Here is a 24,981-nt window from a genome sequence, read left to right as displayed (position 1 = left end):
ATTTAATTAAGTCTCATTATGAAAATACCTTCCTTCTAAGCAATGGACAGAGCTTACAGACAGAAATTTTTGAAGACCTTTTTTTTGGCCTGATATTCATCAGTGGAAAACCCAACCCGGACAGTCCATTTCTGAGCGCCAGGCCACACCTGCTCCTCCCTCTCCGACAGTTCAGAGCCCATGGCTCCCAGCAGAGAGCAGGAACTCTGCAGATTGCCCTGCTTCCATCTGATTCCTCTGCTGCTAGGCTGGGCAGCCTTGAGCAAGTTACTGAACCTCTCTGACTCTGTAATACCCTCATCTGTATGTACGTGGAGTTAGCCAACACCTTTCTCATGAAGTTGTGGTAACAATAAAGCAGGTCAAGTGTCTGAGATGCAAGGGGCCATCTATAGTGGCTCCTTTCTCTCTCCCTTAGGGGACTGTGCTTGGTGCTGGCAGACGCTTCTGGTCATTTGGGAACACAGCTCTGAAGCCACTTTCCTCCCAAGCTGGTCTGCCGCTGGGAGTCAGGTGCGGGGGCAGTGGCCCCCTGAGCCCAATCTCCTGGTGCCATCAGCCACCAACTCTTCATTATGACATGTCTCTCCCACACACGAAGACTGTTAACAACTTTAATTAAACGGTAGTTTGCTCCCGACAACCAGCAAAGCAGAGCGACACCTGCCTGCCTCCCGTCTCCGGTTAGGGAGCCGCTCACCCACCTGATGGTTTGATGCTGCAGGGAATCCGGGTCCGTGGCATTCACCGTCAACAGCACGCTGCCCACAGAGATGTTCTCCCGCTTGGTCACCATCATGGGGTCCGGGTAGAAAACTGGACCCTCGTTGACATCCAGGACGGTGATGTGGACGGTGGCCGTGGAGCTGGGGCCGTAGGAGACATCGGGTACCAGCGGGTCCTCGTTTTCCACTTTGATCAGCAGGGTGTGAAAGGCGGAAATCTCGTAGTCCAGAGGCTGGAAAGCAGAGAGAGGGCCTCAGCATGCATCCCCATCACAGGGGGCAGACGCTTTTGCACAAAAGCCCCTGACTTCCCGCGAGCCGAGGGGGATGTTCGGGGATGGATCTAGGTTTTGTGGGCTAAGCTTTATGCAATTTGGCGTCCTCTTAAAGAAAAAGAATATGAAACATACAGATACACAATTAGGTATGGAAGGCATGAATTTTTTTTTATGTTGAGAAATAAATTACAACACATAACATGAGCCTCAGAACCGGGGCCCTGCCTCCCTTCTGAGATCTCCTTGGGGGCTCACTGGCATCGCCGACATTAGCAGGCTTCCCACCTGGGACCTATAATGACACAACTGTGACAATCTTGGGGGCTCGGGTGCATGAGGGGCCCTGCAGCCTGGCTTCGTCAGCCTGATGGTGTCCCTGCCTCTGTTACCATGGGAGATGGAAAGGAAAAGGCAAACCAAGGCTCCATTTTTAATATTTCCCACTCACTTGCCACGAGGTCTAAGGGCTGGGGTCCCTATAGCACTTACAGCAGAGGCTCCCCTGGCACAGGTGCGCATTTTCCTGTAGGGTGTGACGTAGGGAAAAGGATTTGAGAGGCCTAGACACACGGGGTTAAGCCACTGGGCCCCTCCCACCTGAGGACATTTGAAAATGTGTGGGGTGTTTCAATTGTCACCAGGACTTGGGGGCTCTGTGGCCATATACTGGGCAGGGTGGTGAGACCACAGACATGGCCATGCCTGGCACAGCCCAACACAACAGTGGATCGTTCCACCCCCAGGGCCAATGAGCAGCCCCAGTGAGGCCCACTCTCAGTGATTTTGCAAAGGGGGTAGTCCCTACCTCCCCTGGCTGCTGTGTAGACTAAATCAGATCACATCAGGGAAACCTCACGATAGACATTATTAATACGGTGGGCCTGCCCATCATAGAATGACATGGGTGACATTTACTTGGCCATTCTCTTTCCAAACCATGAGATGCAGCGGGAGTGACATTACCTGTCACTGAGGGTGCATGGGGAAACATGTAGGTGACATGGGGTACATTTTATTTCAAGTTATTTTCCTGATGTTTACTGGGGAAATGAATAGCCAACTCATAAGACCCATGACATAATGGATATTCTTGCTGGAGGGACAAGACTAAAGGGAGTAAAGAGAGTTGATTGACCCTCAACTAGAGGCACGCAAATGTCAGTACAGGTTGCAAGGGACATGGGACAACGCGGGCAGAGATGAGAACGGCGAAACTGGGGAGAGAGCCCAGCCCTGCAGGCGCAAGGGAGAGAATCCGGAACCCAGCAGGTGGAGTTGGGATGAGCGCAGGCAAATTACATCATCTGTCATCACAATTACAGCTAACACGCATACAGCACACTCCACACGTGTGCAACTGCACACACACACACAGGAACTGCTGACTCGGAAGTGCTTCCTGATTAAGACAGGATCCTCTCGTCACCTGGAACAGCTCCCAGCCGGGTTAGTATTAGGCTTTTAAGAGCTAACAGATGCAAAGCTATTGGTGCCTAGTAGCTATCCAATTATATTCTGTTTCCATGCCTGTAACACAAGAATAATTTACCACTCCATCCTCCTTTCTAATAACAGATCTCTGTCCATCCTGAAGATGCCTAAAATATGCAACCTCAGTAAAGTAAGTTTCAAACAGGGGCCAGGGAGCTGCCACACTTGGAAAACACAGTTTTTCATCCCAGTTAGGGTCTGGAAAGGGCCTTTGGCTTGCTGGGTGGGGACAACCCTGCGGGTCGGCACTCTGAGCAGGACCGACACAGATACCCCCGGTCTCCCTGGAACCTTCTCCTCCCCACGCCAGCACCCGGCAGACCGGGCTGGGCAAGCCTGAGGGTCCCTTCTGTACCAGCTCCCAGGAATACAACATCTATCTGGAAGCAAAATGAATTAAACACGCTGATAATGTGCAATCCCAAATCTAGCCCAAATTGAATTTTCTACCATGATGGAAACGCCAAGGGGGTAGGGTTTTCTTGAGTTTGTAGCTCTGTAGGGCTCTTAACACTCAGCAGAATTTGGGCCAGGGTTTGAGGCCAGCGTCATCAGCAGGAGGGCTGAGCTATGTACAGCCGGATGGAGTGGAGCAGATCGGGGCACAGAGAAGTCGGAGATCCTGCAGGGAAGGGAATCTGACCTTTTCAGACACAGCCTTTAAATAGTGTTGCTAAAAATGTGTGTCTTTATATGTTGGATAGGTATGTATGTACATTTACGTTAGATAAGAATATGTGTGTGTTTGTATTCAATGTGTATATGTGTGTACTTATGTTAGATGTATGAATTTATGTGTTAGATGCATGCGTGTGCATATTTATGTTAGATGTGTGTATGCCTATGGTAGGGCTGTGTGTGTGTGTGTGTACGACATATCTCTAGCTGGGATCCCCGAGACTCTAGCAGAGTCTGGAAGCAGAGCCTGAGGCAGGGTTTTGGTACCTGTGACTTACGGGGGTGCATTCTCAGAAGAGAGGGAATAGGGAGCAGGAGGTGCTCTCTGCGGGAGCCCAGATCCAGCCCGATGCTGTGGGGGGCTCTGGAGCTTTAACCACATCACAGACTTAGTCTCATCTCAAGGCAAGCGGACTGGCCCTTCGCACTCCCCTGCAGTCAGGCCCAGACTGCAGGCTCTCTCCGGGAGCCGGGCCTAACCTCCCTGGCCAGGGGGCTCCCATTCTGGTGAGGGCCATTCTGCCGGGAAGAGCGAGGCTGGGAGCAGTTGCCCACCAGCACTGGAAGTTTTGGGGAGGGCGCTCCAACCTGGTAAAGGGAACCTGGGTGGGTGCGTTAGTTTCCTGGGGTGGCTGGAACACAGCAGACGTGGCTCAATACAACAGGAACGAATCACCTCACAGCCCCGGAGATGGGAACTGCAAAATCAGGGGGCCAGCGCACCCTCTCAAACCGCTAGAGAAACTCCCCTGCCTCTCCCTAACTTCAGGGCTCGCAGCTGCATCACTCCAGTCTCTGCCTCCACCGTCACATGGCCTCCTCCCTGTGGTCTGTCTTCAGGACAGACCCACTTCTTATAAGAACAGTCATGTCGGATGAGGGGCGCACCCTACTCCGCTAGCACCTCACCCTAACCAGTTAGATTGGCGATCACTCTATTTCCAAATAAGGCCACAGCGACAGGTTCTGGGGGCTAGGACTTCAGAACATCTTTTTTTGTGGGGGCATAATTCCACTCATAACAGTGGGGTGTCCACAGCTCCCTCGACCCCCACATGTGCCTTGCAATACATATTTGATCTTCATCACAATCCTTTATTATTTTCCATGACATTATCTATCTCTTGTTGTGTACCCTACCATGTGCTAGGAGTGCCTTGTGTGCGTCATCTCACTAATCCTCACCTTACCTTCATAATAGAAGGTGTTTTTATTCCCATTTTACAGATGAGGAAACAGTCTCAGAGAGGTTAAGTAACTCAGCCAAAGCCACACAGCTAACAAGTGGCACAGAGCCGAGCTTTGACCCAGAGAGTCTGATGAGAAAGTCTGAACTGATAACAATAAGCTGCTTTTCATACCAGGTGCTGTTTCTACACGTGATGCTGACTGGGATCCAGTCCTCTGCCCGACCTCGGGCTGCTTTATTCATACGGGGGAGCAACGCGGTTTAGTAGGTGAAAGTGCCATCTTTTCTGCCGAATACTGAGGGAAGGGAGTCAAGTCCTGGCCTGATGCTTAATAACTACTGGACCACAGGCACCTCCCTGCGTGTGCCTCCTGGGGTCTCTGCTTTGTCATCAATGAAGTCCTAGCACAAAGGATTGTTGCAAAGCTTAGGGGAGAGGTGCTTGTTGAAGGTTTCACACAGAGACTGGTCTAGAGTCTGATATAAGAGCGAGAAGCTGTTAAGACGGTGAGGAAGAACGTGGGATTGAAACAGCGGGGAGAGTCGCTGCCCTCCTGCCTGGATTGTCAGGTGTGGTCCAAGGGACTGACACTCCCTGAGCGGAATACTGGCTTCCTAGGACTCGAGATGTGAGCAACGCCACGGAGACGGGAGCGGAGAGAGAGTGAGCCCCACAGCACGAGGCTGGCCTTTTCCAGAGAGAGCTTCTCCCGAGTTTAGTTCCATTTGCACAGTGCTGGCTGGAATAATTCCAGTTGCACGATGCCCCGGTGGGGCCCCCTGGAGCTGGGGAAACACGAGGCTCCTCTCCCAGTCCCTTCTGAGGCCTGCCCCGGGTCGTGTTGGATTAAGAAGCCCTCCGTCGTCTCGGGCATCTGACCTTATTAATGGGATTTGTCTGGTGCAGCATCTCTGTGTCAGGGATGGAAGGAAATTGAAAACACTTCCGATAAAGTTACAGAGCTTCAATTCAATTAATATTTCATCAAGTGTCAGGGGAGGGTGTGGACCGCTGTCCTGGAGGATGCAAAGGCTGGAAAAGCCGGGCCACGTGGGGCGAGTAAAGGACCTGGGGTCTGTTGTCTGGAAGAGGGAGGGTTTGGAAGTGATCCAGCAGTGATTTTTAAGCCCATGACGGGTTTGGGGATCAAGGATGCCTGTTTTGTCACTGCCACCTTCTCCTCTGAGGACAGAAAACTGACTTAAAATGCACTGTGGACTATATTCAGCTCAAAGAGTACCTCTCGGACTGTTTTGGAATAGATTCACAAAGCAGCCAGGGACCTTCCTGACCCCAGGGTTTTACAGAGGAAACGGGTGCTCACTGGCCAGAACCGTTAGGATTCGGTCCTGCAGGGAGGCGGGACTCCCGGAACCACACAATCCTGAGATTCTGCGGGTGCGTCAGTACGTCCACGGCCAACCCGTTATGGCAGAACTACGTGTGCCACGGCCGTGCCCGCCTCCCTTCTCCTTTGCCCACCTCTTCCCTCAGTGGCCCCAGGGGCCAGATTCGGACTTTCTAGTCTTCCTTGCAGCTGCGGGTGGACATGTGTCATCTGGCCAGTGATAGATCATGGGAAATTATCTGGGGGACCCGTGGAAAAGAGATTTCCCTCCCTGGTGAGAGGAGAGGGGCACACGAGAGCACACACTCTTTCTCTCTCCCTTGACTGGCCCCTTGCTTTCTGCCTTAGAACCCAGCAGAGGGAAGACTTGATGCCTGGAGCTTTGGCAGGCATTTTATGTCCATGAGGAAAAAGCCAGCAGCATCTGTGATGCTGGTGTTGATACCTTGGGCTGCCAGCCAATCTCAGCCTGGCTCACCTTTTTCTAGTTACGGAGATCATTAAATTCTCTTATTATGACTGTCAGCCTGGCCTTCTGTTACTTTCAGCTGAAAGCGTTTCTAACCGATGCCCTGGGTTGATGGTGAAGTGGAGCGAGTGGGGAGCGATGCCAGGCTTGCCTCTCGAAGGCCATCCTGGGACTTCGACTCGGGTGTGCCGAGAAGCTGGGAGAGCTCAAGGCCCTTCCTGGGGATTCACGTGGCGGGCAGCCAAAGGGAGGGGGGTCTCCATCTCAATTCCGAAGCAAAGGAAGTCGGCTCACTAGTAAAACTGAAGCCCGGGGAGAGCCCCTGTGGGTAACTCCTCCCCAGGAACTTGCAGCTGGAAACTCCTGGTCCAAGGCTGTGCTCTTGAACCCCAGCATCGCTGGGCACCTCCGCCTCCCTCCTGTGCTGAGCCACCCTCCCTCCTGTGTGGCGGGTCCAGGAACCGGCACTTTAGCCAGCGTTCCAGGTGACTCTTCTATGTACCGATATTTCAGACTCGCAGCCCTGTGGGCCAAGGTGGGAACGTGGGGAGAGGAGCAGGCCCCTTCTCGAGTCTAGTTTTGCTTGTATTTTATTCTCCTCAAGCCATAGAAACACAGGCCGGGGGGGGGGAACCGTGCTCTGCAGGATTTATGATGGGGGTGAATATTGACCCAAGCTTTGCTTTCCAGCTGCAGATTTGGAAAACTGCCACATGGCTTTTTATAGAGACAGGGCTAGCAGCAGAGGACAGCCAGTGGCGGCCTTATTTTACGACTTCGAAGCTGCAGGGGTGGACACAGGAGGGCAGTGTCAGGGTCTCCTAACGGCTCTGCCGTTGCCTGCGTTATTAGGGATGACGAATTGGGAAGACCCAGAGGCTGCTCTTCTCAGCCGGACATGTGAGGTCCAGTTGGGATGAGGGACTGAAAAGGGCAGTGCTTGGGAGAAGCCCAGCCCCCTCATCCTCTGGAGCAAGCCGGAAGCATCTCTGAGACCTGCCATTCTCGGTGGCTCTGAATCCTGCCCCCAGGGACGTTGTGGGAGTTTGTTAGTGTGGTTGTTTATATGGCCCCGCACTAGGCCGAATAATGACCCCCAACATGTCCACATTCTGATCCCCAGAACCTGCGAACATGTGACCCGGCACGGCAAAAGGGACCTTGCAGCTGTGACTAAGCTAAGGACTGAAGATGGGGAGAGGGTCTTGGGTTATCCAGGTGGGCCCCATGGAATCACGGAGGGCCTTAAAAGAGGGAGGCAGGAAAGTAAAAGGAAGAAGGAGATGTGACAATGGAAGCAGAGTCAGAGAGAGAGATGAAGATGCCACACTGCTGGCTTTGAAGATACAGGAGGGGCGATGAGCCAAGGAGCGCAGGCGGCCCCCAGAAGCTGGAAAAGACGGGGAAATCAGTTCTCCCCTAGGGCCCCCAGAAGGAACTGGCCCTGCCGACTTCAACCCTGTGAAACTGATTTTGGATTTCTGCCCTCCAGAACTGTAAGACAATAAATGTGTGTTGTTTTAAGCCACTAAGTTTGTGGTCACTTGTCACAGTAGCCACAGGAAGCACACAGGCTCTAAGCAGCAGTCTCTGTTCTGAACGTTCTATGTATCAGCTCACGAATTCTCACAACAGCCCCAAGGGGTGGGCTGCATTACCATCCTCATTTTACAGATGAGGAAACTGAGGCACAGAGAACATCGTCAGGTGCCTTGGCCAAGGACATACAGGGAGCAGGAAGCAATGTTCCTGCTTCGTCCCCTGCCACGATTACTGTAAATACGACTGCTCCCTGCTTTTGAGGCACACAGCTTCATCCACCAGAAAAGACACTGTGTTCCAGTGAATGTCCTGGTCTGGCAGAGCTCTCCCCAGTGCTTCCCAGAAAGAGTGGAAGTGTGTGCAGGTCCCTTCTGGAAGGGATACCAAGACCATGGGCATCGCATGTTCTGCTGCCCCCATGCTTGCTCCCACCGAGCATTTCTGCAGCACTCGCATGAGCCGGGGGCTGTGTGTCCATTGTCACACTTCCTCCTTGTTCCACCGCAGCCAGAGAGAGGCCAGCGTGCTGGTCAGCAATGCTCACGGGAGGTTTCCCACCGAGAGTTCTCCCGTGTAATTATCTCCTATTTTTAAGAAAATAATGGGAACTCTGCTAAGAAAGATTAAGAAGAAATGTAATAATTCACATTTTGAGCATAGGTCTTAAAAAACCTCTACATATCCAATTTTTGCATATCTGCGATAATTCATTATCAAATGGATGGAGAATCTCATTTAAAAATTAAGGTTGGTTTTTTTAATGTTGCACACAAATTTGAGTTTCCTGGAAGCTGTAAAACAGGTTGGTTTTGTGGCTGTGAGGATACGAGTGCACCCTTAAGCCGTGAGCCTTTGCTTTTTTAGTTCCCGGAGGGAGGGGCTAGGGCTGACTTGTCTTTGACCATCCCCACGCCGTGAGGCATGAGCCCAATTTTGGAAGCGCCCTTACTTTGACGACGGAAAGCATCCCCTCGTTGGTTTGAGGGTTGGTGTGGATTTCGAAGCTCTGCCCTGGGTTCCCGTTGATGATGGTGTAGGCAGCCCTCCACGCGCCTGTGGTGGGGTCGTCCTTGTCTTCCACCGTCAAGTTGACTATAACTCCCACAGCTCCTTCCTCGACTGTGGCCTGAAACTGCAAGTGAACCAGACAGTTACTGTCACTATTGTGAAAAAAACATAGCAAAGACTATTTATGGAGCTCTTATCATGTGCCTGGTATTGGGTTCATCACCCATATCCTCTCATTAATGATAAATAAGAACATAGGAAGGTTATGATGCTGTGCTATGCCGACAGATGCTACGCTCCTCCTCTCAGCCTTCTTGCCTGGAGGTGAGGCCACGAGACTGACATCTCTCCTATGGAATGTGGGCAGAGGTGATGTTTGCCAGGGCTGGGCTGGGCTGGGGTGAGAGTGAAGAGAAGAGCTGTGCCTCTCTTCCGTGCTCTCTTCCTTCTATCAACCTGAACATGGACAACCGCAAGACCCAAGGGAGGGAGAGCCCCATGGGGAAGGAGCGTGGGTCCCTGAGTCACCACCTGGAGCAGCCGGGTGCCCAGAAACACCGTCCTGAACTGGTGTTGAATGACAAACAGACTTCTATTGAGTTTGAGCCTTTACATGTTTTTGTTTGCGTCTGTTCTTGTAGCCTCTCTTGCCCTAAACAAGAAGGTAAGCAGACAACCAGAGCACCATTGTTCATATGTGGACGGAATGGGCTTTGAACCCCCGTGTGTGACCCCAGAGCCCCTGCTTGACTGTACCATCTTCTCCCACTAAGGGAGCCAATTTCCTCCTTCCCACCCCTTGCTCACGAGCCTGACTTTAAAAAAGCGTTTTCTAAGGAAACATATAAATCAATTGTTTGGAGCCTTGTTGTACCTGTGTTTTTCTTGTAATACATCTCAAATACTTGTTGCAAGTAGGTGTGGTTAAGATAAATCAATAAATGATAAACCAGCTTTCCCATAGACAGAGAATTTCACAAGCTATCATTAGCACATTCCTTTGAGCTGGAGGCATAAAGCATTGTTTTGGTGCTTACCTCTGACACACTATAGGTGAGTAGTAATCTGTTTGCAAATATTTCACAAACAAGTAATACCAATAAGCTGACAAGAAGAAGAAATATCCTGGAATTCCAATTAGTAGGAAAGTGAATCTAGAGACAGTACGAGGATGTCAAAAAGCTCTTGTATTCAAAGAGAAGTAATCTGAGAAATGAGGTTTCAAAAGCAGTGGCTGATTAATTGACTTGCAAACCATTAATCACAAGCCTTAATCTTGATGCCTTGAGGGGGATGGGGCACAGGGCCGGACGCAAACTAATTTGTCTATCACACCTCAGCAAACCTGGACGAATTGTTTCCCTTCCATGAAAGGGATTCTGGGAAATTCTTAGAGCATGCACACAGGATGGAAAGTAGCTGGAGTGAGGAGGGACGTGGAAGATGCTGTCACATAGATACAGCTCCAGGAGACAATTATTTTGACCCGATTCCTCTGATTCTTTTTTAAGTAAGTCCTATCATCTATCTTTCCCTTCTTCTCACAAAAATCGTGGAATTCCTGAGCTTGAAATCTGGATTGGTGGTTCTCAGCCTGGTCTGTACATTAGAATCTCCTAGGGGGCTTTTTAAAAACATCGTTTAAAAAAAAAAAGTGGCGGCCGGCCCGGTGGCACAGGGGTTAAGTGTGCACTTTCCGCTTTTCAGCGGCCCGGGGTTCACCAGTTCGGATCCCGGGTACGGACATGGCACCGCTTGGCAAAAGCCATGCTGTGGCTTGTGTCCCACATATAAAGTAGAGGAAGATTGGCACCGACGTTAGCTCAGGGCCAAGCTTCCTCAGCAAAAAGAGGAGGACTGACAGTAGTTAGCTCAGGGCTAATCTTCCTCAAAAAAAAAAAACAAACAAACAAAAAAACCACAACTGGGCCCTATTCCAGTTCAATTGGTCTCGGGTAAGGCCTGGGATTCAGTATTGTCTTAACCTGCTCAGATAATTCTAACACACAGTTTGAGTTGAGAGGAACGACAGAGTCCAAGGTCAAGGATCGTGAGGGGCTGTCGGTGTGGGATCCCACCCTTGTGTATTGGCGAGGCTGCCTGACCTCCACGTTGAGGGGCCTGCAGCGCATCTGACCACAACAGGAAGGAGAGCTAGGATCCACGTCTGCTGTCTGCCGTGTGCCCAGGAGGGGGACGCGGTGACACATGTGCTGTCTAATCCCTTTAGATCGCAGATGAACAAACAGGTGCAGAGAAGGACGGGTTTTGTCCAAAGTCGTTTAGTGAACCAAAGGTCAGATCCAAGTCGCCTGGATTCCAGTGATCTCTGCTTTTGACTAGTTCTATTCCTCACGCCCGCTCAAGATCCCCACGGCTTAGGCTAGTCCTTCACCCCCTGCTGTGATCCAGAGATGGCCGACTAAGTCTCTGTCCCTACTGATCACAGCAGACTTCAGCTCGTAACCTGTCCTTGTGGCTCCTCTGACACCTGTCCCTTAGGACACCAGGTGGACACAGGACCAGGTGGACACAGGCCTGGGGAGTGCTGAGACAAGAGGATGCTGGAAACCACCAGGCAGGTGGAAATGCCATTACGTTCAATACATAGGTGAGAACTCGCTTTGTCAAAGCAGATGGGTGTCATGTTGCTGAGATGAAGACACTATCAGAACAGATCATGATTTGAGGAGCCTGGAGGCTTTGCGTGAGTCTGTCTTGTTCACAGCTTTCTCTCCAGCCCCTCTCATGAGGCTGGGTGCACAGAAGGGACACAGTAGATATCTGTTGAATGAATGAATGATCTTAAATATAGGAAGTGGGACCTGGCAGCAAAGGCAAGGGCTGAGAGGAAATGCGAAGGGGTGAAGATACACCCCAGTGAGACTAAGAGAGACTGGCTCGTTGATTGATGCTTGATTCTGCCACCTGCTTGAATGTTCCAGAAGGGTAGGGACAGACTGATCTTCCTTGTTCTCCAGGACATCTCCAGCAGGGCTGCATTGTGACTTTTGTGGACCTTAGGTACTGTTACCTTTTTTGGCCCCTCCTACCATAATAGATTTTCATGGGCTTTAAACATTTCATTTCTTTTTTCTCATGTGAGGAAAAAAATGAAAATTTTCCATGACCCTAAACATTCTTTTTTTTCTCATTTTAGGACCCTAGTCACTGTGCCTGTGGCACCTGATGGATAACTCAGCCCTGATCCCTAGTGCATAGTGCAGTGCTGGACACATGAAGATCTGATGGATGGATGGATGAATGAATTTGTAAAATTAATATTTAGGCCAGTCCAAATGAGAAAAGCCTGTGCAGCTCCTCTCGTGACACTTTTTCATGTCTGCAGCACCTACCAAAGGGGCTGGCACAGAATATCTTTTTAGTGTGTAAGCAAATGAATCCAAGTGGAATGAGAAGGTGGTATTGTTTCAGGAATTCTCCCAATGTGTACTGTGGCCCTAATATATCCTCAGAGGTAGTAATGGGTCCACAGCCACTTTTACCTACTATCCATCCACCCATCCATCATCTATCCATCCATCTTCCATTCATTCATCATCATTCATTCATCCATCATCCATCAATATATCCATCCATCCATCCATCCATCCATCTTCCATTCATTCATCATCATTCATCCATCCATCATCCATCAATATATCCATCCATCCATCCATCCTCCATTCATTCATCATCATTCATCCATCCATCATCCATCAATATATCCATCCATCCATCCATCCATCCATCCATCCATCCACCCCTCCCTCCCTCCACTCATTTTCCATCCTCCATTCATCCATCATTCTCCATCCATTTATCATCCATCCATCCATCATCCATCATCTATCCATCCACCCATCCATCCATTCAGCATCCATCCATCCATCCATCTTACAGCCACCAGTGTACAAATATTTGGTAAGTGGCTTCTATGTGCCAGGCATGATATAGTCTTAAATTCTAGGGATACAAAGAGTAAACAAAACAGACATGATTTATGGATAATTATAAAAACGTGTTAAGTGCTAGGAAAGAACAGAGTTCTTGGAAAGCCTATAGCTTGGAGGGAGGGGTGAGTGAGAGGGGGTGGGTACCTGACCCAGTCTGGGGAGGGTTGTTAGGGAAGAATTCTCTGAGAACTGAAAGAAGGGGAGGAGTGAGTGAGGTGAAAGGGGAGAGAGCATTCCTGGCTGCTGGAACAGCAGGTGAAAAGGCCGGTGGTGGAGGGAGCATGGTGCATTTGTGGAACAGAGGGAAGGTGGGTGTGGCTGGAGTGCAGGGGAGGGTCGGGGATAACCGTTTGCTATTGGACTCCAGAGGAAGATAGAGTCAGACCATGCAGGGCCTTGTGGGCCACAGAAAGGCATTTGCAATTTACTTTCAAAGCGAAGTGGGGTCTAATCAGGGAACTGGATTATGTTTAAATCTACTCCTGAGAGAATTCAGAAAAAAAAAATCTTTAAATATAGAAAACATTCAACACAATTATAGTCTTTGTTAAGACCATTATCTGATTCTTGCATAAACCAAAGCCAGTTTCCTTGAGCATCCATTTAGAAACTCATTATTGCTTAATTAAATACTCATTCTATTAATTCTATTCAATGTTTTAACCCCATTATGTAATTCAAGAATGGAAAATTAAATCGATTAAAATGAAATAGTACCATTTTATATTTCTATAGCAATGCTCACTTTGTGATTTAAAAACAATAGACAGACATTAATTTACCACACTAGAGCAGGAGGAATTATTGATTGTAACATTACTTCCTTTAAGTGGAAAAAAATAGATAAAGTTACTTTTCTGTTAAGCTATGTGGCAAATCAAATACCAGATGCAAAACGTATTTTTACACAATCAGTGTGGGCGATCGGCTTGGGACATACTGAGGCTCATTAGCTTTCTCCTCTAAATTCACAGCAGTTCTTTCATTGTCCCTTCTTTGACCAGGTAGGTGGGTTTTGTGATAGGCACTTAGGAAGATACTGCCTGGACTTGCCACAAAAGTCATCCATCACCAGGGCCAAGAAGGATTTACATATTATTTCCCACCAAGAATGAATGCTCTTCCTCAGAGAGCTAAGAGTTGGTTTTTAGGTTAAAGTTAACCTGGAAGATGGAAATAAGATCAGCAGGCTAGAAAGATGCAGGTGGGGAAGAAGCGACAGTGGTTGACTTTCAGGGGCTGGACATACGCAAGCTAGCATGCTTGATGATTGGCGTCAGTGTTCATAGGCTGCAACCCTGAGGTTTCCTGGAGAACTGATGTTGAAATGGAAAAGCTGGGATGTGGTCATCTGGGCCCTGGCTTTGGAAAATTAAAATTAAGGTCTCAGAAAGTTTTATAAACTTAAATTTCTATTTGTGAGGATAAAAGAGTGAGGAAGAGATAATCAGAAATTCAACTTGCAAACACTTGCACAAGTTTATATTTACATAAAGGATACAGCTTATTGGAAAAATCTAATCTCTTGCTGAAAGCCTAGTGGGTAGAAATTGTGATCACTATAAATAAGATAATACATTTGAAGATCTTGGCACATTGCCTGGCATAGAGTAAGGAATCAGTATTTGTTAGAGATGATGATGATGATGGATTTCTGTATCATATGAAACTCTTACTAATAAATTGGAGAATATGGCTCAAACCCCCATGACTCCTTCCATTCTTATCACAGTCTGTCTTATAATGTAGTTATCTACAGAGACATCCTTATCCCCTGGGTCGGTGTGGAAGCTCTTTTCTCTTCAGTTCTGTGTCCCTGACACTCCATACTTGCTAATTCTTGTCTTGCTCTAACAACAGGCCCTTCATTGCCCGGGCAAATGATGTTAACCTATAGCACCTGCATTTAGAAGGGATAGCTGGATTAGGTATCTGGTTTCCTTCTATCTATGATTAAGATTCATCCTGGGATTGAAAGACGCAAGCACCCATTTTAATAAATATTCATTAAGTGTCTATTGCATGCTGAGGAGTCTACCAGGCACAGGAAATACAGCAGTAAATGAGAGGGACATAATTCTCTCCTCTCAGGGGCTTATAGCTCAGTAGACTGACATGTTACTGCCTGGTCCTCTCCTTTACTTATATGCTTTGCTCACCTATGATCTATCCAGACAACTTATTTCTACCATTTCTCCTCTGTCATACATCCAAGGCTGCACCTGTGGCCAATTATGGATGCTTTTATGTGTGGACATGATTTAGTTTCCAGCTAATGGTCATTTCAGTAAATAGGGCTTGGGCAATTGGATATCCATGTGGAGAGAATGGTGAATCTTGACCCCTACCTCACACCATACACAAAATGTGAAAGGTAGAAGAGTAAAGGCTTTAGAAGAACACATAAGAGGACATTTTAATTCAGCTTACAGTTAACGTTTGTGTGCACTTTAATATATGATATGTAATATAAAATATATAAAATAGTATAAAAATATAAAACGTAATTATATATGTGAAGTGCATAAAACATACATAATACTTAAGCAAAAATTTTAAAAAGTGGACAGGCTTCTAAGTAAAGTTCACTCAGTATTTTGAAGACGGCTTATGTCTAAGAAGTGATTAACAAAGAGCCCCACAAGGGACTCTGAAGTTGCCTGCCTGAGAACCACGGTCAGCTCACCAGACAGCCCTAAAGACAACTGGACCTACTCAGTCCTTCCCTAGCTACACCCCAGTAGGACATGCACAGACCCCAAAGTGATTGTAGGACCAAGATGGCAGGAGAACATTCAGGAACCCACCAGGCCGTAATGGCCCCAGACATTGGTGAGCATCTTTTACTCTTTTCTCCATCTGGTTAAAATGCTCTATTCTCTAAATACTTTTTTTGTCTTTGAAGATGAGGAGTGGTGTCAGCTTTGGTTTTCAGTACTCATGGGAGATAGTTCACACAGCGAAGAAGCAAATCCGAGGCTAGCGCTCGGGCTTCCAGCAACCTGTGCAGAGACTTCCCTGTCCTCTCGAGCAGAGACAGCTTGGGGCATGCCCTTTCCAACGGTGAGCTCCTGCAGAGTGGGGATCTTGCCTCTGATTCCCTAAAATGCCCAACACCAGATCTTTCATAAATTGAAAGCACTATAAGTAGACATTAAATTTGGAGATTATTTCTGTCTAGAGAATAAAATCCTGAGGGGAGAAGATGAGAGCGTACATGTGTCTGAGGCACTCACAATAAGAACAGTGACTAGCTCTTCTCTATTCTCACCAAGAGAAAGGAAAGTGAATTGAGTTGTAGTTCAAAGGGCAGCAATGATAGAATTCCTAAATGGATGGCAGTCTTCTTTTTCTGAAGATCCTCAAAGGTTTTGAGCAGCTATAGTTCAGGATGCCCGCACAATCCAGAAAACATTTTGAAGGAACTCTACCCTCCCCACCTCCCGCTGAAAAGACTGATACTAGGATGCCGTTTGTGTCAGGTGATCCCAGCTTCCTTGGCCACATCTGACTGAACCCAGAAGTGGCATCTGACTCGCAAGTAACTCACAGGCTACTTCATAAACAATCGGATGATTTCTCTAAGAATTTTGACTCAGAGGAACAGAGGCTGGAACCAGAGAGTAAAGGGTCCTCCAATCCTGTTTCTGAGCAGTTGATCATAGGGTGGCCATTTTTTGTCATGTGGACACTAATGAATAGATGAGTAGAGAAGCAAATAATGGACTCACTGACAGAAAAACAGAGATCTCAGGGCAGTCAGAGACAAAAGTCAGACTAGGAAGCGTCCTTGGTCTCTGACTGGTCTCCTGTCCTGCTCCCATCCCCACGAGGTTCTCTGCGCTTCTTGTCTGGGGATGCTCTGTGCCTGTCCACACCTCATCTTCCCCAGCCATCTTAGTGGGCTTCTGCTCCTAGCCACCAAAGGCGCCACCAACACCCTGGTGGGTGGCTGCCATTCTCAGCAAGCAAACATGGTTCTTTTGATGAAGATTTGGCTTCCCTAGATGTTTCCTCAAGTATCTTTTTCCTTTTCTCTTTTACATCTTGCTATGGAAAATCTCAAACATCTATTAAAGCAGAGAGAAGAGAGTAATGAACCTCATGTGCCGCCATCAGCCTTCAGAGATCTTCAACTCACGCCCCCATTGTGTTTCATCTACACCCGCTTCTCCCCATTCCTGTGTTATTTGGAGCAAATCCCAGACATATCACTGCATCTGTAAATATTTCAGTGTGTATCTCTAAAAGATAGACTCTTTTTAATAAAATACAATCAAAGTCCTTTCTTGCTCCAACTAACATTAATTTCTTCCGACAATTACTGTGTTTTATTTTCATGCCGGATGCTTTGCTAAAAGTATGTGCATGTTCTCTCTCTTACGGACAGAGAGAGTCCATACTCGCTGTGGTAAAGGACAGTTACAGAGGGTCTATTAAACTCCTCTGTGTGTTACAAGAATTTTCTCAGTTAAATGTTTCAGGCCACCCCCCATTGCTCAAGAGGCGAGGAAATGCAAAACCCAAATGTGGAAATAGTTCAGCAATAATAAGGAATGGAAGCTCGACAGCAGAGAAACACGGTCTGAGTGAAGAGCGCTGGCACCCCAGGCAACACGGTTCTTGATCCAGGAGAGCAGATACAGATGTCCCCCTAGTCAGTATGACCCACGCCCCCAGGGAAGCACCAGGATGGAAGGAGAGCTATGTGCCTGGAGGGCTGCCATCTGTGGGTCCCATTCCACCTAGAGGAAAGGGCCCTACAGGTGCAAGGGATGAGCCAATGGGCACAAGTGGGAAACAATATTCACTGCAAACTCTGGCAGGACTTGCTCCCCCTTCCCTCCCAGGGCACGCTCTTCTGTGTTGACTCATTTCCTACGAGAAGTTTCCATGTGTTGCTGCAGGCACACACGAGGCACTGAGTAAATGACTTGTGAGGAAGATGCCCGGCCAGGTCTGGCTCTCTGGGGGCCGGACAGTCTGCCATCTTGACTGTGTTCTTCCTGAAGCCCCTCAAATCTGCCAAATAGACGCACACACATGTGCAACTAAAAGAGTCATTTTTAAGGAAGAAGAAGCTCAAATAACAAAACATGCCTTTTTCTCTACAGAAAGACAAAACGTGCCTTGCTTTCCCTACAAAACAAAATGAAAACATGTAGCGACTGAAGACTGACGGGAAAACAATGCAGTTGGGCAGTGGCTCTCAAAACTGCGTTCCTGGGAACCAAGAACGTTTGACTGATGGTGCGGGAGATCCAGCAAGGTATCAAGTATTTCCTTCTAAACAATAAAGATTTAGACAGCCTGAGGAATCTATTAATCACGTTCTATCTGTTTTGTATATTAGAGTTCCTGCCTAAGATTTTGCTTGGAAAAAAAAGTTTCCTGTTACAAAGAAGTTTGAAAATCACTGCCTTAGGGAACTGATGAAATAAATATTACATTAGATGATGAGAGAAAAACAAAAACCAAGGAGCAAATAGGCCCACGTCCCTTTTTCTCTAAACGCCAGGCGTCGATGCTTTATTTCATCTGACATTAGCATCTCTCCTTCAGTTGTGTTTCTCTCTTTAAAAAATGCAGGAAAAAGCAAAACACATTTTTACACTGCGTTTGACGAGGTAACTGGAAATAGTTTAATTTTGAGAAACCAAAGAGGTTTTCTGTAGAGACACGCATTTGACCAGAAACATTTGAATCTGGTTGAAGAATGACTGTTTTTAGGAACAATAGTATGGTCTGCTCTAAAGACTTTGGAATTTGGATTATGCAATTTCGCAAATTTGCAGAAGTGGGGAATTCAGTGAAGTGGGGCAGGTTCTGAGCTACTCCTAACTTGTAGGTAAATTCTGTAACTTCTGAGTCCCAGTTTCCTTATCTGAGACCAAGGGGATCGGACTAGAGCAGCAGTTCTTAATGCTGACTATACATTGGAGTCACGCGGAAACCTTCAAAAACTACTGAGGATCTGGGGTCCCACACGCGGAGATTTTTTTGGGTGGGGCCCAGGCAATTTGTGTCTCTAAAAACTGCCCCAGATGATTCTAATGAACAGGCAGGGCTGAGAACTGCTTGAGAGGACTACGAAGGTCCCCTCCCAGCGTTATGACCAAATGTTAAAAAGATCTTCGCGATCCATTCGAACTTGTGTTGGGTTCTAATGGGTAAAGACCTGGTGTTGGGTGTGCCAAAGGATGCCATCCATGGGGAACCTTGAGAATTCTTAGTGCTATGCTCAAGGAGTTCAGAGGGGTTACTAAGCAGTGGGATACGTTTGCCAGTGAAATCACAGGGCTTTCTCCTGGAGGTCATCTTTTTCATCACCTCAACAGAAATCCCACACCTGTTAAGCAGTCATTCCATTCCTCTCCCACCCCCAGCCCCTGACAACCACTAATCTACTTTCTGTCCTCATGGATTTACGATTCTGGACATTTCATATAAATGGAGTCACAGAATATGTGGTCTTTCATGTCTAACTTTCGTTTAGCATAGTGTTCTCAAGGCTCATCCATGCTGTAGCGTGTATCAGTACTTTGTTCCTTTTTATGGCTGAATAGTATTCCATTGCAGGGATATACCACATTTTATTCATCCAGTCATCCATTGAGCAACATGTTTCCACCTTTTGGTTATTGTGACTGATGCTGCTATGAATACTCATGTACAAGTTTTTGCACGGACTTATGTTTTCATTCTCTCTGGTAGATCCCAGGAGTGCAATTGCTAGGTCCTACGGAGAGTCTCTGTTTAAGGTGGCGTGGGTTTAAGTCATTCATCAACATGCACATAGCACCGTGCTGCATCTTCCAAACACATGATGCTGTGTACTGGTGCCAGCTTCCCGGAGCCCGCTGCCTCCTGGTCCCACGTGACGGGAAGGCGATATTTGAGAATGAGGCTTCCCTCTTTGAACAGCATGAGGGGTTGGGAAGGAGAGGGATCTATGAGAGCCTCATCTCTTTCAAAACCTTTGACTAACCCACTTCGAGCAGCCTCCTTTTTCCCAATTTGCATGGGGCATTGCTCAGGTTAATGAAGAAACCAGACAGACCCCCCTGGAGCTCGTGGAGAAGAAGCCCTCCTCCCCACAAGGCCCTTGCAGCTGTGTCTAACTAGAGACAGTGCATCTTTAATCTCCGAGCTGTGGGAAAATCGACACACTTGGTTAGGCTCGTGATGCTAACACCCGCTACAAATAAGGACAAGAGAAACCTTCTGCTTTCATTACAAGGGATTTGTACAAATTCATACACGGCATTGACTTACAGCTTCTAATTTATATTTAAATCCCAAGTGTCTTAGTCAGAAGAAACTGCTCTAAATCCGCTGTCTGTGTCTGCACCATTGATTCCTGCTTCAAACAGACCCCATGGGCCCAATTGTAATTCCCATCGGCACATCCACATATTTCTTTCCTGAGATGGCTTATGGAGTTTCTGAGAACATCCGAATCCCACAGGGAGAAGAGATGGGGATGAGAATCATTCCCTTGGGAATCAGACCCGACGAGAGAAGGAGGATTAGGAAAATCATTTTCCGTCCCTTCTGGGCTCTGATCCCAGAGTGGAGTAGCAACAGAAGTCTGTTTGGGGAAAGAGGTGCCCCAGTGACAGGCTATCACATTGAAAAAGACAAATATGGGAAAGTTACTCATGTTTAATGCCACATGAAGCTCTACTGCCTATTGGCTGTGTGACCTTGGACAAGTCATTGAACCTCTCTGTGTCTTGATTTTCTCATCTAAAAAATGAGAATAATAGTAGGATCTACCCTCATAGGATTATTATGATGACGGAGAATATTTATAAATGTTTAGATGAATACCTGACACATAATTAGCAATATATGCACATTGTTATTATGAAGACAGACAAAATGAACAAAGAAATGAAGTTTGTTACAGGGCGCATCATTACAAGGAACATGAACAAAGAAATAAACTTGGTTCTTTTTAGGTCTTTTTGTTCTGATAGCTTAGTCTCTTGCTAAATAATATTTCTGCCAACATAAAGTTCCCTTGATGTCTAAATCACTTAGAGTTTGTGTCACTTATAATCAGAAGCGTCCTGACCAATACTTTTTATTGCCTAATTATATCTGTGATGTGACTTAGGGTTTCTCACCCTCGGCACTATTGACGCTCTGGGTTGGATAACGATTTGTTGGGTAAGGCCGCCCTGTGTGCCGTAAGATGTGGCGCAGCATCCCTGGCCTCTCCCCACCAGATGCCAGAAGCAGCCAAGTCACAACAGTCAAAAGTGTCTCCAGACGTGGCCAGATGTCCCAGTGGTGTGTGCGTGCGTGCATGTGTGTGTGTTGTGTCTGCGAAGTCCTTCCTGGCTGAGAACCGCTAATCCAGCTAACCCGGGTCAGGGGCTCCTTATAAGAATCTGCCCTGTCAAGAGCCGCCCACGGCTGCCCGAGGACAAGATTCATCAGCAAGCTGGCCCCAGACTCAAGTCTCACAGGAAAACACTGAAATAGCATAATAACATTTTCCGGAGTAAGTGAATCAGACACTGCCAGGAAAACATTCAAGGGTAAAACTAAAGACTATAATTATTACGAAAATTATTGATGTAGTTTTCATTACTCTAGAATTTTTGAATTAGCAACTGATAATCCCTCCTATAAAAGAAGAAAGGTGGTTTTTCTTGCTTCCCATTCTTCCTGACACTTGTCCTCCTCTCACTTTTCAATAAACACATCTCATGCCTGAGTGCGCCACAAACAGACACGGGTCCCGCAGCCGGGCTCTCGCTCCACCATCCCTCCAAGGGGCAGGGACTCAAAAGGAGGCGGCCCTGTTACCCACGGGGCTTTCTCAATGGGCCTCAGAAAATTAGAACAGGGGCATTTTCCATTTATCTGGGGTCCATTTTCCCCTCCCAATTCGCTAAACTCTCGCTACTCACAGTGTGGTCCTTGGGCCAGCAGCACGGGCGCTACCTGTGACCTAGTCGGAAACGCAGAATCTGGGGCCCCATCTTGGACCTTTGGAATCAGATCCAGGGGATTCAGTGAGATGCCAAGTTTGAGAAGTCTGCTCTTGACCTCTCTGCTTACTCTCAGAGCTGTCCTTGCTGCCTGACTCGGAGGGACAGAGGGACCAGGAATGCAGGCACCCTCTGCACTCAGCACCCCCAGCCTCGAAACCTGCAAACACCCTCTCCTGTTCTCGTCTCTCCTCTGCCTAGATGGGCTTCTCCCTCCTGCTCAATGTGAACTCCACCCCCTGGGTCCCATCCCCTTCGACTCGTCCACTCCTGCCCTTCTCCACTGGTCAAATTTCCCTCCTCTCAAGGTTCATGACTCTCCAATTAAAAAAAAAAACACGCACAACAAAGAAAAAGCAACCCTCAGGTCTACTGCTCTCATTCCCTTCGCAAGAGGGGCCTGTATTTCTTCACCTCCCATTGTGCATTTAAGAGTATTAAATATGTTGAAAGTTGCTCTGAGGGCTTGGGAGCACAAAAATAAGCATTGCGAATTTATTTGCAATCAAGGAACAATGTAATTGGTCGTTGTCGAGATGCAATTACGGGAGAAAACAGACTGTTCAAGAGCGCTCCTCGGCTCTATTGAACAGGTGCCAAGGAGGTTTTTTAATGAAACCCACAGGTAACAGGCAAGACACTCCACCCTCAGTGTGTGGCTGCTTTAACCTGGGCTGCGACAGCCGACAGCCGCGGGAGGGACGGACGGTCAAGGGAGGGGGGTCCAGAGGCTGTAATTTGAATACGGAAAACAGGAACTCTCCCAGAGTTAACGAATTTTAAATGAAAAAGTGAAGTTTTCCAGCTTGATTTTTCCCTCTCTAGTGACAGTGTGGGACAGTGGGAATTGTCAGGTAGCATGGGAGAGTATTTGGGCGATGGAGAGAAGCTGAGAGAGAGAGAGAGAGCGCTAGTGGGAGAGGGTGGTGAAAGAAAAGAAGGCATGGAAAGACATATAAGAAAGAGTTAGAGAGGCAGAGAAAGAAGAGAAACAGACGAGAGAGGGAAAGAGAAAGGAGAGAGAAATAAGATAGAAAATAAAGACTGGAAAGAGAGATGTGGAGAGAAATGGGCGGGGGAGAGAGGGCGAGAGGAGAAGATAGGGGTTGGTTTAAGGGCTCGATTTCACTTTTCTTAAATAAGAAAATCTGGGCAAATGGCAAGCTCTGTTCCAGCGTTCTCAGTATTCCCAGGGGCCGGTCCAGCAGGAACTGCGAATGGAAATTTCCGTATCCATAGGAACTCCGTGTTGAAGCCTCCCGTCTAACGAACCGCTTGGAGCAAGTGCAGATGGAGAAACTGGGGATTCGGTGACTAAGCCTGGGACCCCTGGGAAGAGGAGCGACAGTGATCACTGCCACCACCCAGAAAAGAAGCTGGTGGGTCCTGGGCCCTGGGCCCTGGGCGTTGCCTCTGCATTAACTACCATGAAGTCTAATCTTCTTGCTCTGTTTCTAAAATCAGTGCATTAGGCAAAATTAGATGTAATGAAAATGACCCTTAGACATCTCCAAAAGAGTCTGTACGTTAGGCTCTCGTGGCCCTGGGAGGGCTGCTCTGTTTTCTCCCTTGTATGAAAAATCCACGTGTGACTCCAAGAACGAACAGCCAGACTCGTATAAACTGGATGTTTCATTAGCCCCATGTAAGTCCTTCCGAGGTAGGGGTTTGGGTCCCCTTAACTCATCTGTTGGTCGCCTTTACCGAATCCTAAATCAGAGCACTCTTTGAGGGGATATTCAAGGAGAGGCTGTGATTCAGGGAACCAAGCACAATTTGTGGCCCCTAAGCCTCCGGTGACCTCGTGTAAAGTTTGTGTTTATAATGCATCGCGGAGGGCCTGCCCACGGCAAGGGACTTGTAACAGGGACCGTAACAGGGATGGTGGCTGTTAACTTTCTGGCCCCAGGGGGAGCCAACTGGCCAAGGGCCACCTGAACAGAATCTCTTCCTATTTGGCTGTAGGGCTCCGCATAGACACACACCGGAAACAGGACCTTGCTAACATCCGCCACTCTGGACGACATTTACTCTTCATGTGTCACAGACGTCATGATCGTTGAGGATGAAAGATGGGCCATTCCTGCAGGTAGGCATTCTTGATATCCCTGAACATGAGAAATCCATTACTTTGTCTCCTGCGTCAATAATAGCAGCTTCTGAATGGAAACAGAGTCCCTTGACTGTTAGGTTTCAGGGACGATCATAAGTAACTTGATGCCACGCACAGACACACTTGCACGCGCGCACACACACACACACCCCTTTTGCAGGAAGGGAGTATTTCCAAAGTGAGTCAACATGTGGTGGTGTTGCTGTGGAGTGCAAGTAAAAGAGGAAGAAACCGTCACAAACAAAACAAAAGGTACGCTTCCTTCTGTGACCTGTGTGCAGCCCTATACGTTCTGCAGGCAGAGCACGGGTGGGAGGTTAGTGTAATTTAAGCCCCAAGGAAGAGAGGAGACCTGAAGTCACCGCAGTGTGGTGTGGACCCTCCAGGAAGAAAAGAGAAGAAAGTGATGCCCCGGGACAGCGAGGTCCAGGCTCATTAGCAGGTGCAGGTGACAGGTGGGCGCTGCTTTCTTCTAGTATAAGAAGCAGCTAGAAAAGAGGCCACTGCGGGGGTTTCACCACCCCAGAGTTGCTGGAACTGGCTGTAGGATGGGGATTGGGCTGAACTGAGCCAATGCAAAGAGCAGGGTGCAAACACGCCTGTTTTCTGAAATCCATGCTCTGCAGACTAACAGTAGCAAAATGAATATTAGTGGAATGGTGATAATAGAAGCTAACATTTGCACACTTCCTCCATGTCACGTGCTGGGCTGATTGCTCACCCCGTGAGGTGGGTTCTCCTATGAGCTCCAACTGACTGGTGAGGAAACTGAGGCACGGGGCAGTCCGATCACTTGCCTAGGGCTGCAGAGTCAGGAAGCGAACACACAGGATTCACACCCGGGTTTGTCAGAGTCTAGAGTTTGTCGCTACCCCCTCTTGGCTGTGTCCATGTCCACAGAGGGGCCCGCCTTCCCAGGTGGACCGTGAGAAAGCTTCATACCCTCACCACTCACTGTCCCTATCTGCGCAGTGCCAGGCCCTCTCCCAGGGGAAGCATTTCCCTGTGGAAATGTGGGTATGGTTTAAGAACAGGAAAGGATACACCGCTAATTTTCTACATAATGGCCGGAAGGTTTTCAACTCAATTTTTGCCTCCCTTTTCCATGGGTATGATGGGGGAGGGTCCTGTTGACTTCTTTATTATCATTATCCACATTGTCTAAGCACACCAAGCCT

The 24,981-nt window shown here is 47.9% G+C and overlaps 1 protein-coding gene across 1 annotated transcript in view; it reads right to left on the bottom strand.

The window, feature by feature from the left end:
- Positions 1-24,981, bottom strand: part of CDH13 (cadherin 13) — a 990,441-nt gene that overhangs the window by 88,814 nt on the left and 876,646 nt on the right. Inside the window, exons 9-10 of the mRNA XM_014842967.3 lie at positions 8,671-8,853; positions 705-958 (exon numbers count right to left, since the gene is read on the bottom strand). Of these exons, the coding sequence (XP_014698453.1) occupies positions 705-958; positions 8,671-8,853 (437 nt within the window). The remainder of the gene's footprint in view (positions 1-704; positions 959-8,670; positions 8,854-24,981) is intronic.

This window comes from Equus asinus, chromosome 28 (genome assembly GCF_041296235.1).
Source record: "Equus asinus isolate D_3611 breed Donkey chromosome 28, EquAss-T2T_v2, whole genome shotgun sequence".
NCBI lineage: Eukaryota > Metazoa > Chordata > Mammalia > Perissodactyla > Equidae > Equus > Equus asinus.
The sequence above is the reverse complement of the archived record's forward strand: the minus strand, read 5'-3'. Positions and strand labels throughout refer to the sequence as shown.